Source organism: Chelonia mydas, chromosome 1, assembly GCF_015237465.2.
Source record: "Chelonia mydas isolate rCheMyd1 chromosome 1, rCheMyd1.pri.v2, whole genome shotgun sequence".
Lineage (NCBI taxonomy): Eukaryota > Metazoa > Chordata > Testudines > Cheloniidae > Chelonia > Chelonia mydas.
The window spans coordinates 141,153,131-141,165,400 of record NC_057849.1 but is presented as its reverse complement, the minus strand read 5'-3'; the positions used below and the strand labels follow the sequence as shown (position 1 = coordinate 141,165,400).

The 12,270-nt window shown below is 43.9% G+C and overlaps 1 protein-coding gene across 8 annotated transcripts in view; it reads right to left on the bottom strand.

Moving 5' to 3' along the window:
* The window catches only part of POLA1 (DNA polymerase alpha 1, catalytic subunit), a 349,214-nt gene that overhangs the window by 186,172 nt on the left and 150,772 nt on the right, over positions 1–12,270 (bottom strand). For all 8 annotated transcript variants that reach the window (XM_037901946.2, XM_037901935.2, XM_043537998.1 and 5 more), the window contains exons 29-31: positions 10,239–10,444; positions 8,394–8,526; positions 1,695–1,826 (exon numbers count right to left, since the gene is read on the bottom strand). In XM_037901946.2, the coding sequence (XP_037757874.1) occupies positions 1,695–1,826; positions 8,394–8,526; positions 10,239–10,444 (471 nt within the window). The remainder of the gene's footprint in view (positions 1–1,694; positions 1,827–8,393; positions 8,527–10,238; positions 10,445–12,270) is intronic.

Genomic DNA, 12,270 nt, shown 5'->3' with positions numbered 1-12,270 from the left:
GAGGATGTTAAACAGCAGCTATTTTTTAAATCAGCAAGTCTGGATAATTTGTATCCAAGAGTGTTGTTTTTTTTTGTTTTTTTTGTTTTTTTTAAAAGAGCTGATCTAGGAGTTCTCTAGATGGTTAATTTTGATTTTCAGAACACTGGAGAAATTCCAGAGGACTGGAAGCAAGTGAATGTCATGTCAATAGTTAAAAAGGGAAAGCTCGATGACAAAGGTAATTATAGGCCTGTCAGCCTGACTTTGATCCCAGGCAAAACAATGGAAGGGCTGATTTGGGACTCAAATAGAAAATTAAAAAAGGGTAATATAATTAATGCCAATCAACATGGGTTTACAGAAAATATATCGGGTTTAACTTGGTATCTTTTTGGATGAGATTACAGTTTTGGTTGATATTGTTAAGGTAACAGTGTTAATGTAATATACTTCGACTTTGGTAAGGCATTTGTACTTGGTAGCATATGACATTTTGATTATGAAACTAGTATGATACAGAAATCAACAATGGCACATATTAAATGGATAAAAAACTGGCTAATGGATAGGTCTTCAAATGTACTTGTAAACAGATGGAAACCAAATGATGGAAACCATCATCATGCAAATACGTTTCTTGTGGGGTCCTGCTGTTTAACTTTTTTTTTTTAAATGGCATAGAACCGTCACTGATAAAGTCTGCAGATCAAACAAAGATTGGGGTAGTAGTAAATAATGAAGAGGACAGCTCACTGATATAGAGTGCTCTGGATCGTTTGTAAATTGGGAACATGAAAACAATATGCATTTCAATATGGCCAACGGTAAAGTCACAGATGCAGGAACCAAGAATGCAGACCAAACTCACAGGATGGAAGACTATTCTGGGAAGCAGTGACTCTGAAAAAGATGTAGCGTCATGGTGGGTACTCACATGACCGTAAACTCCCAGTTAAACATGCTAGCCAAAAAAAGGTAATGTGATCTTTGGATATATAAACAATGGAATATCAAGGGTTATATTAATCTCTGAGTTTGGCACTGTTGCTACCGCTACTGAATACTATGCCCAGTTCTGGTGTCTACACTTCAAGATATGGAAAAACTGGAGAGGGTTCAGAGAAGAGCCACAAGAATGATTAAAAGACTGGACAACATGCCTTATAATGACACATTCAAGGAGCTCAATCTGTTTAGTTCACTAGAGAGAAGTTATGGGATGACTTGATGACAGTTTTATAAGTACCTACATGGAGAATAGAAATTTCATAATAGAGGACACTTCAGTCAAAAAATATATGACAAGATCCAATGGCTGGAAGTTGAAGCTATACAAATTCAGTCTAGAAAGAACCGTGCAAATTTTGAACAGTGCAGGTAATTAACCATTGGAATAACTCATTTAGGGTTGTGGCGAATTCTCCATCATTGTAAATTTTAAAATCCAGATTGAATGTTTTTCTAAAAAACTGCTCTGGTTCCAACAGGAATTAATTCAGGGAAGTCCTATGGCCTGTGTTATGCAAGAGGTGAAACTAGTGGATCAATGGTTCCTTCTGGACTTATAGTACATGAATCTATGTCAACCTTACTTAATAGTGTTCTTTAAAAATACAGAATAATGCCATTCAACGATTTGAGGGATTTGTTTTTTTTTATTTTCTCCCAAAACCTCATGAATAGTATCTACCCATAACCAAGATTTTTTTTACCTGACAGATCACATACGACACAGTATCTCCTGCTTTCACTTTTCGGCCTCCTTGACAGTTTATCCACATGGCAACATGCACATGTGGCAAGCTTTTTTTGTCAGGATAATCCTGAGGATCCTTTGTCAATGCCTAAGACACAAAGGGGAAAACAGGTACAGATCTTTGAGAAAAATGGAAATTAAATACTGGACAAACCACTGCAGTAAAAAACAAAGATTATATAATAGCTGTCTTCGTCATTCCTCTACAGTGCACCAGAAAACAATTTTGAAAGATGACATTAATATAAAATATAACATTATAACAAATATATCAGTCTTTCATGCTCCCTAATTAACATTATTGTAAGAGCAACCTGAAATTTTATACATTAAGTTTCTGAAAAGCTAAACACAATAGGAACCCCTAATAAAAGTTCAAACAAGCACAAAGACAGCTAGAATAGTTAAAAAATAGATTTAATCAAAGTATGAAATACTATACACAGTGCAAGAATGCAGTGAAAGGTTAATTTTTTTTTTCAGTTTTGAGAATTCTAAATGTCTGACACATTTATATCTAACAAACTTTGTAACAGAAGTAGACCAGGGTTTCAATATGTCTATGGATAGGACTACTGGAATTTTACAATAAATCATTTCCCCTCTATATTCCATAATTACTTCACTTGAAGATTTTGGGGAAAAAAAAATCACCCCCTTCTCTACACCTACAACTTCATCAACATAACTTTTAAACTAATATTTGGTTCTAAATATTTTAAAGGCAATAAAACACTGGAATGTGTAGGACTTAAAAAACCGGTTACCTACTTTTAGGTAACTGTTGTTCTTTGAGATGTACTGCTCATGTCCATTCCATTCTAAGTGTGTGCGCGCAATTATGCAATCGTCGTAAATTTCTTCCTGAGAGGTATCCGTAGGGTCGGCTGTGGCGCCCCCTTGAGTGCCGTGCTTATGCATTACTGTATCAGGCGCCGCTGGCCCAGCGCCCTCTCAGTTCCTTCTTGTGGGCAACTCCGACAGAAGGGTAGGAGGGTGGGTAATGGAATGGACACGAACAACAACAGTTACAAAAAGGTAGGTAACCATTTTTTCTTTGAGTGTTTGCTCATGTTGATTCCATTCTAGGCGATTCACAGGCAGTGTCAATGGAGGTGGGCTGGGAGCTCACGGTCCTGCAGTGTGCAGCACTGCTCTGCCGAAGCCAGCATCATCCCAGGCCTGCTGGGTAAGTGCATAATGGGATGTAAACGTGTGGACAGATAACTAGGTAGCAGCTCTACAGATCTCTTGGATCGGCACCTGAGCCAGGAAGGCTGCTGCTGATGCTTGTGCTCTAGTTAAGTGCACCTTGACTATTGCCGGTGGAGGCATTTTCACCAGCTCACAGAGGTAGCGGATGCAGGCGATGATCCAAGACCAAATCCTTTGAGTAGACATTAGGTGACCTTTCATCCTGTCTGCCATTGTAACAAACAGCTGCATTGACTTGCAAAACGCCTTTGTCCTGTGGATGTACAAGGCCAGCGCCCTCCTGTAGTAGTCCTATCCTGGGTGTGCAACCTGCATTCCTCTTCCAATTTATGAAGCTTCAGGAAGATGACAGGTAAGTATATGTCCTGGCTGGTATGAAACTGGGAAACTATCTTGGGCAGAAACACCGGGTGAGGACGCAGTTGGACCTTATCCTTGTAGAATACCGTTTAGGGAAGTTCTGAAAAAGATCTCAGACACCCTGTGGGCAGATGTTACTGCAACCAGGAATGAAACCTTCCAGGAGAGAAGGAGAAGAGAGGAGGAAGCCAGAGGTTCAAAGGGAGGCCCTATGAGCCTTCACAGCATGAGATTCAAGTCCCATGAACAGACAGGGTCCCACATGTGAGGGTAGAGATGCTCCAGATCTTTCAAAAACCGGGCCATCATGTCATGACTGAAGGCTGACCTGCCTTGGAATGGAGGGTGGAAAGCCCAGTACATGTATCTTTTCAACTTGGCCAGGTAAGTTGCTCTGGTGGAGCGCTTTCTGCTACCCAACAAGACCTGTTGAACCTGGGCTGAGCATTCCTGCTCTTCCGCATTCAGCCATGCAGTAACCATGCTGTCAAGTGCAACGCTGCCAGATTCGGGTGTAGAAGACTGCCATGGTTCTGGGACAGCAGATCTGGCCAGAGAGGTAGCCACAGCAGGGCGGCTACCAAAAGGTCCAGCAGCATGTCCAACCAGTGTTGGCAAGGCTACTCGGGAGCTATCAAGATAACTTTTGCCCTGTCCTGTTTGAGCTTCATGAGGATTCTGTGGAGCAACGGCACTGGTGGGAAGGCGTACATCAGGGCCCCTGATCACAGGAGCAGGAAAGTGTCGGACAGGGAACCCCTGTCCATCCCCCAGAGTGAACAGAACACGTGGCATTTCCTGTTCTGACGGGACATGAACAAGTCCATCTGCGGAGTCCCCCATTTTTGGAAGATCACAATGACTGCCTCCGGATGGAGCGACCACTTGTGGCAAGATGAGAAGGCCCTGCTGAGGCAACCTGCAAACACATTCCTGGTCCCGGGCAGGTGCGCGGCTACTAGATGAATGGTCTCCTGCACACAAAAGTCCCAAAGGCGGGGAGCTTCTTGGCAAAGGGCCGACGACCTGGCTCTGCCCTGCCTGTTGATCGTGGCGGTATTGTCCATGAGGACCTGCACCACCTTTCCCCTCAGGTGGGGCAAGAAAGCCTGGCAGACTAGGTGAACGGCTTTGAGCTCCCTGATGTTGATATGGAGGGCCAAACCATCATTTTGCAGCCAGTGGCCTTGCATGCTGAGCTTGCCCAGGTGGGCTCCCCAGCCCAGGTCCGACGCATTGGAGACCGGGGTCAGCGACGGCGACAGGGCAGCGAAGCAAACTCCCTGCAACATCTATCGGGGGTTCATCCACCAATCCAGGGACAACAGAATGTGATCCGGCACCTTGACCTCCTGATCTAGGTCATGCCTGTTGGGGATGTAAACCAACGCCAGCCATGCTTGCAGAGGCCGGAGATGGAGCGAGACATGACTGACCACCTATATACAGGAGGCCATGTGGCCCAACAACCGCAAGCAGGTGTGAGCCATAGCGAGCAGGTGGTTCTTCACGTGGGAGATCAGGTCCGACATGGCCTGAAAATGCGCCTCCGGAAGGAAGGCTCTGGGTCACATTGAATAGAGAATCGCCCCAATGAACTCTATTCATTGGGCTGGCTTTAAGGTGGATTTTTTCTCGTTCATCAACAACAGGCCCAGGTCGCAGCACGTGGAACGCACCAGATCAAGGCTTCTCTGGACTTGTTCCCAACACCTGCCCTTGATGAGCCGATTTTCGAGATACCGGAAGACCTGGACCCCGTGACGTCTCAGGTAAGCAGCCCACTGGTGCCACACATTTTGTGAAGACCCTTAGAGCTGATGAGAGGCCAAAGGCAAGTGCCGTGAATTGGAAAATATGTCCGCCCACTATGAAACGGAGTAAATGTCTATGACCTCGGGATATGGAAATAAACGTTCTTCAAGTCAAGGGCGGCGTACCAGTCTCCCAAATCCAGGGAGGGGATGATGGAGGCCAAGGAGACCAGAAGAAACTTCAACTTCTTGAAAGACTTATTGAGGCGTCAAAGGTCCAGAATAGGTCTGAGGCCCCCTTTTGCTTACAGGATCAGGAAATAATGGGAGTAGAATGCCTTTCTTGTCACATCTCGAGGGACCTCCTCCACCATCCCCAGGTGCAGGAGGTTTTCGACTTCTTGAATGAGGAGTTGCTCGTGAGAGGGGTCCCTGAAGAGGGATGAGAAAGGAGGGAGCAGTGGCTGAAAACTGAAGGGAGTAGCCTTTGCGCTGGCCATTGACTGTGCTTCCAAGGTGGGGCCACTGACGTCGAGACGGCCTCAGGGGCCCAATCGCGCCAGTGGAGTCTGGGCAAGAGGCTGAACTGCCCTTACAGGCTGGAGGAATCCCCTTCCAGCGACCACAATGGGTCCATCAATGCCTGAGTCTGCCTGCTGACTGTCACCACCAGAGACCAGTGCCTGGAGTGAGAAGATTGGTGCCGGTATCAAGAAGACTGGTGCCAGGGGGCGACTGGAGACATGACAGGGAGTGGTCCCACCGGGCAGGCAACTAAGATCTGCACCGGGAGGACGACTAGTGGGAGAGTAAACGGTGCTGGTAGTACGGAGACCAGCACCTCCCTCTAGGCGATCCACATCGAGACAGCAGGGACCACAATCGCAGTGCTGGTGACCCAGGGTGAGCCCCAGAGGATCTGGGCTGCGATTCCGGGGATTTGTGGCGTAGAGATGGAGAGCGCTGTCTTGGCTCGGGGGATCAGCAGTGCTCCACTACCCTCTGAGGAGTCTTAGCAGCTAGCTTGTCCTCATAGGGTGCCTTTGCTGTTTCCTGCGGCATATGCTGTGTCGGCCGCATGGGCAGAGGCCTCTGTTCTTTCGGCACCAGCGGAGCTTGCGAAGGCGTCTGTGCCGTCAGGGGATTGGGTCCCATACCGCTCCTTGGAGTTGGTGGTGGACCTTTTCAGAGGCTAAGGGCCCTGACTGGGGCGGCATGCACACATGGCTTTGGAGTGGCGGGCGGCCTGAACTGGGTCCCTTGCCTGATGACCCATGGCCCTTCTTGCTTGGAGCTGGAGAACTGTGCTTCTTAGTTTTCTTTTTGGGCACTGGCAATGGGGATCGGTGCCAGGCAGAGCCTGGTGCCGCGGGTGCACTGCGCATTGAGACCGAGATACTAGGCGAGTCTTGGCAGGACAGGCAAAGGGCAGACTCCATGAAGAGAGCCCGCAAATGAAGAAGTTTGAAAGTTTTTACAAATATGGCACTTGTTCTTCACGTGTGATTCCCCCAAGCACTTGAGGCAGCTCTTGGGGGTCACTTACAGGAGTAGGCCTGTTACAGACCATGCAGGGCTTAAACTCAGGAGACCAAGGCATGCTCCTCCTGGGGCGAAGTCCCCGCTGGGACTCTAACTTCTAACTACACTTAACACTAACTACTATAAAACAAACTATTTACAAAACCGTAAGGCTCAAAGTCAGTAGAAACAAAACCGCTAGCCCTTGCAATGCAAGGAAACGTGCTCCGACTAACCACCACGGGCAATAAGAAGGAACTGAGAGGGTGTAGGGCCAGCGATATATACCGACATAGGAGCACTCAAGGGGGCGCCACTGCCGACCCTACAGTTCCCGCTAAGGCAAAAATCTCCGACGACCGCACACCTGGGCATGCGCACACCTAGAATGGAATCGACATGAGCAAGCATACAAAGAACAATGGGAGATATCTCCAATAGCATTCATTTTTAACAGAAAACTGGTTTAAAATGGTTGTAGTCATACTGGTCTTCAAGAAAAGACAGTCAAGGTAATAATGGAACAGCTGTCAATGAGCCACAAAATAGTTGACTCCACAAGCACTGACATGAAAGTGTGTGATTTTCATTACTACTTCATTTAAATTTTCTTGAGGACCAAAGAGTTGCCCAGCAGAGAAGGGGCACTATTATACTGTGGCAAAGCTGGGAGAGAAGAGTCTTTTCATAAGAATTCCAATGGGAAGAGAGAAGCTTTATTAACAAAGAAAGAAGGAAAAAAGTTTTATTCATGGTTCCCAAAAAGGAAGGGAGGAAAGAACACTCTTCACAGCACCCCTGCCAGCTAAGGCAGAACATTCTGCTCACATTCATGGGCAAGTCCCAGAAGGGGCATCAGAATTAATTTCAGCTCCAGTCTCTGCCATAGAGAGGGAGAACCCAACAATTTGTACTGGACTTCTGGACATACTCCACAGTGAAAATAACTTTTTGATTCTTTTCCATTGTACTCTTCAGTTAATGTTCCACGTGTAAAATAACTAAAGTAATGACCTGGGGGACAATGTTCTCAGCTGTGGCAAAGAAACTACATTCTATTGCTCTGTTCTTGGAGCATGGCCTCACAGACCAAAAAAACAAAACAAAAACAAACCAGATTTGGGACTCCAAAGAGGTTAGAGACACACACTAGGATCCTCATTCAGCAAGGTACTTCAGCACATGCCTAACTTTAAACATGAATAGTCCCATTGCCTTTCTTACTTAGGCTGTAAGCTCTTTGGGGCAGGGACCATCTTTTTGTTGGGTGTTTGTACAGCACCTAGCACGGTGAGGTTCTGGTCCTTGGTTGAGGCTCCTAGAGAATATCACAATAGAAATAACAGGGATTACTCATAGACTTCAAGTCAGGCCTATTGCTTAAGTCCCTTGCTGAATTGGGGCCCAAGTGCTAGTGGCAGGGAAAATGAAAGGAACAGAAGTGTAGGAGTGATAAATTTAAAAGAAAGAATCAAGTTAAAAAAAGAGGGGGATTGGCCATTTCCTCTTTTGACGTAGAGAGGTGGACCAGGATCAATATTTTCAGGAACCATACAACTTTTCCCAGCACTAGTTCTGGATCACTGACCAGAAAGACAAACTAAAATCCCTGGTAATATCATATCAAATGCATGAAGAAATCATTAATGACCGTCCATCCCTTGCCTGAGTTTGGTGAAACAGCATGTAAACAAGACACATATACTACAGCATTTTTAACTATAAAAGGTCTTGCAAAATAGTTTTATGGGGGGAAAAAGAAACCTGAAAATCTTATCAGTAGCTGATGAGTGGTACCATTTTACCTTGTTGATTTCAAATTGGCTTATTGGGACTCTGCCATTTATCACATTTTCTCCAATTTCTATTAGTCGTCTTTGAATGTTTTCCACGATTGTGTCTCGGGACTGGTCAGAAAGAATCTGACCAATTACATAGCTGTAAAGAAGTAGATGCAAACAAAACTTTTTTTAAAATACAGAGGGTATCTTAGTCTTTAAAAAATACCATAGTAAATATGTGCATCTCTCTCTTTGTTACCTCTAAAAACTACAAACAAAGTTTACCTCAAAATTAACAACGCTTTTTCCCATGATCGCTTACATGTTTTAATTGAAACTATTTCTTGAAACTATTTTAAAATGATGGACCCAATGCATTTATAATGTCCCCCCTCAGTGGTGTTTTGACATTTACTAATCCACAAAAGGTATCCAAAATGAGAGAAAATTTGACTATGAAGTCTGTTCACTCTAACTTCCTGCCTATTTCTGGAAAAATGTATACAGAGGGTCTACCAGCTGCAGTACTTAATCACTGAAGAACCCTGACAAACATTTGTATAGCTTTAATTACTCATACATTCCTAACGTGGAGAAATTTGTTTCTATTATGATGCATCTTTTCTTAGAAAATACAACAGTTAAGAATAGTAAGCAAGTGTGTAGTGTACATTTACAGATAAAGAGGCATCAATTTCTGGGTACTTTAATATTTTCCAAGAGGCTGTATGCAATACAAATTGACTCAGCCATAAAATGACCACCTCTCTGTCCAATCAAAAGTATTCTTCCTTTAGTACTAATTGTATAATCTCTGTAAAAGTTGAGTGCAAGAGAGGCTCCATATGCTTCACATAGTAAATGCCAATAAATCAAATAATCATTGATACCACATACAATCTTCATTAACAAATAAAAGGATCTAAATGAATGACAAAAGAGCTCTTCAGGACAGTGACCACATCTTCCATTTTGAGTGCTTCTGCAAACTTAAAATTTATTAACAACTTTTTAAAGCTGTAATTTACTACAGTGTAGTATCAAACTCCCTACGCCTCCTTCAAAAATCTCAACCTAAGAACCCAAATCAATGATAAAACATGTGAGAATACATACATGTCTCCCAATTCCTGAATTCAGGTTTATTGTGCTATATATTTAATTGCTTCAGAGGAAATGCAAAATTTAAGATTTACAAGAAAGTAAGACCAACTGACAGTAAAAATAGAGCTTTTTAAGTGTAAACATATAATCTGTTACTGGCTTAAAATCTTTCAATATTTTGATAGGCTGTTCTGAGTCCTTTTAAAAATTAGTTAAAGCACTTTCTGTACTTAATACAGGAGTTAGAGTCAGAGTTTAAAGGCTTGAAGGGACCACCAAATGATCTAGTCTGACCTCCTGTATATATATCACAGGCCACCAACACTACCCAGCGCCCACACACCAAACCCAACACTGAAATTAGACGACGGCCCTCAGGAGAGTATATCATTATGGGTCACAAGAGGAGAACAGAAGGGACCAAAGTGAACCAATGACCAAGGTCACTGCAATGCAGGGAACTGATTGAGATATACCCAGGTAATCCCAGCAAGTGACCTGCACCCCAGGCTGCAGAAGATGATGAAAAACCCCCCAAGGTCACTGGCACTGCCAATCTGACTTAAGGAAAAATTCCTTCCTGACCTCACATATGGCAATCACTTAGAACCTGAACACTGGCTATAAACAGTAGCAACATTTTTCCTGTGAGAGAGACATTAGCAACATCTAGCAGCTCACATGTTAATGAAGATTGTGTGTGAGATTTTCAAGAGTCGTACATCATGAGATGAAAATAAAGTCAATATTAAAAGCAAAACTCACTTTCCAGTTTCTTTTGCAAGATCACACCAGTCTCTTCGGACTATGTCCAATCCTTTCAATTCCTGTTTGGTAACATATTTCCCATCTCCTGTTGGCTCCACCGTCAGAGCAGCATATTTCTTCTTCTTCAACAGTAGCAGGGACTTGAAGACCCCATCAATATCAATCTCCAACAATTTGTACAGCTTGTTCACTTCACTTTTAATCTGTGATACATTATCACCATTAAACCAAATGCAACATCTCAGTAATTAACACACATTACTTTCAAGAATACATGCATCAGGCTGAAGTTTCATAGCAGTCATACTTTATGTTGTGTGCTTATACAGACATATTTTATACATTGGATAGATGTTTTCAGTATAGTAATACTTATTAACTACCGGTTTCAGAGTAGCAGTTGTGTTAGTCTGTATCCGCAAAAAGAAAAAGGAGGACTTGTGGTAACTTAGAGACTAACAAATTTATTTGAGCATAAGCTTTCGTGAGCTACAACTCACTTCATCGGATGCATGGAAATGGTAGATACACAAAGTAGGTCCTGGGGTCAACTGTGCTATAAGACCTCTGTCCCCATGAATCTGGGGTCTGCCTCCCTTCTGAACAATTTTGGCCTCTTTGCATTTGCATAATTCATGAACAGGTTGGTTGAAGGAAGACTGAACAATAAGACAGAAAATCTCCTGATTCAACCATCACTGAGAATTGATGACTCTGCACCTGCTGAGCGGGACAATCTTTTGGTTCAGGTCCCCGTTTGATGTGGATCGCTCTGAAGAATTGTTCTACCTACCTCATTATTTCTACTGCTTCTACATGTAGTACTGCACTCCTTGCTCCCCCTTGGTTGATTAAATATGCAATTGCATTCGTACTGTCTGATTGATGCAGCATGTGGTTCCCTGTTAGGGTTGGCTGGCTTGATTGTGGAGCTAGCTTGACTACTCTCAGCTCTAAGATGTTTATGCTGCGACCCTTTTTTCCTCCTCACTCCAGAGGCCCTGGGCTCTTTGGGTGTCCAAGTGAGCTCCTCAGCCATCCAGGCTGGCAATGGTTGTGAAAACTAAAGGATCTGGAAATCAGATGGGCAAGACTCTGGGGACGCTGTCACAGGCTGACCATCAGTGTAAGGAGTTGAACACGTGTATCGGAACCCACATTTCATCTTTCATATGTTCCAGGGAGAGGTCAACCTTTAGTATGAAGGCTTCAACACTTCTGATGCATAATTGTGACGAAGTGAACCCTATGTATGACACCAGGAGTCCTAGCAGTTAGAGGCATAGAGCTATGGTAGCCTTCCCACGGCTCTAGAGCAAGAAAATGAATTCCTGGGTGGAACAAGAGAATTTTTCTTGGCATCAATATCGAAGCCATGCGCCTAGAGGAGATTCAAAGTGCAAGTTATGGCCCTGTCTTCTGCTGACTGCGATGAAGCTCTGATCAGGATGTCGTCCAGGAAGGGATACAGATGAGTTCCTTGTGACCTGCCTCTGGTTATTATCACCATCAACACCTTTGTAAAAATTTTGGGAGCCAAGGACAGGCTGAACGGGAGTGTTTGGTACTGATAATGTTTGCTCTTGTGGGTGAACTTCAGAAGTCTGCTGTGGCACGGCCTGATGGGTGTATGGAGATACATGTCCACTAGATCTATTGAAGTCAAGAAATGCCCTGGGACGGGGATGACACCGTAGAGGCCAGGATCTCCAACCCAAACTTCATTTTCTTCATCCACTTGGACATTTTGACATCAAGAATGGTGCTAATATACACTGTATGCTTCTGTACAATGAAGAAGATGGAGTAGAACCCAAAGAGCCTCTTTTCTAAGGGAACACTATCACCCCATTTTTAGATGAGATATTTCATTCTGCATCAGATTGTGTTTTATGGGATTGTTGTAGGTGCGTTGACTGGGTGTAAAACAGTTGGAGTGTAGCTCACAGCTCAAGGGAGTATCCTTGGCTATTTTCTTGACCCAGTTGTTTGTGATTAATGAAAACCATTCCTCTAGGAAATGGGAAGT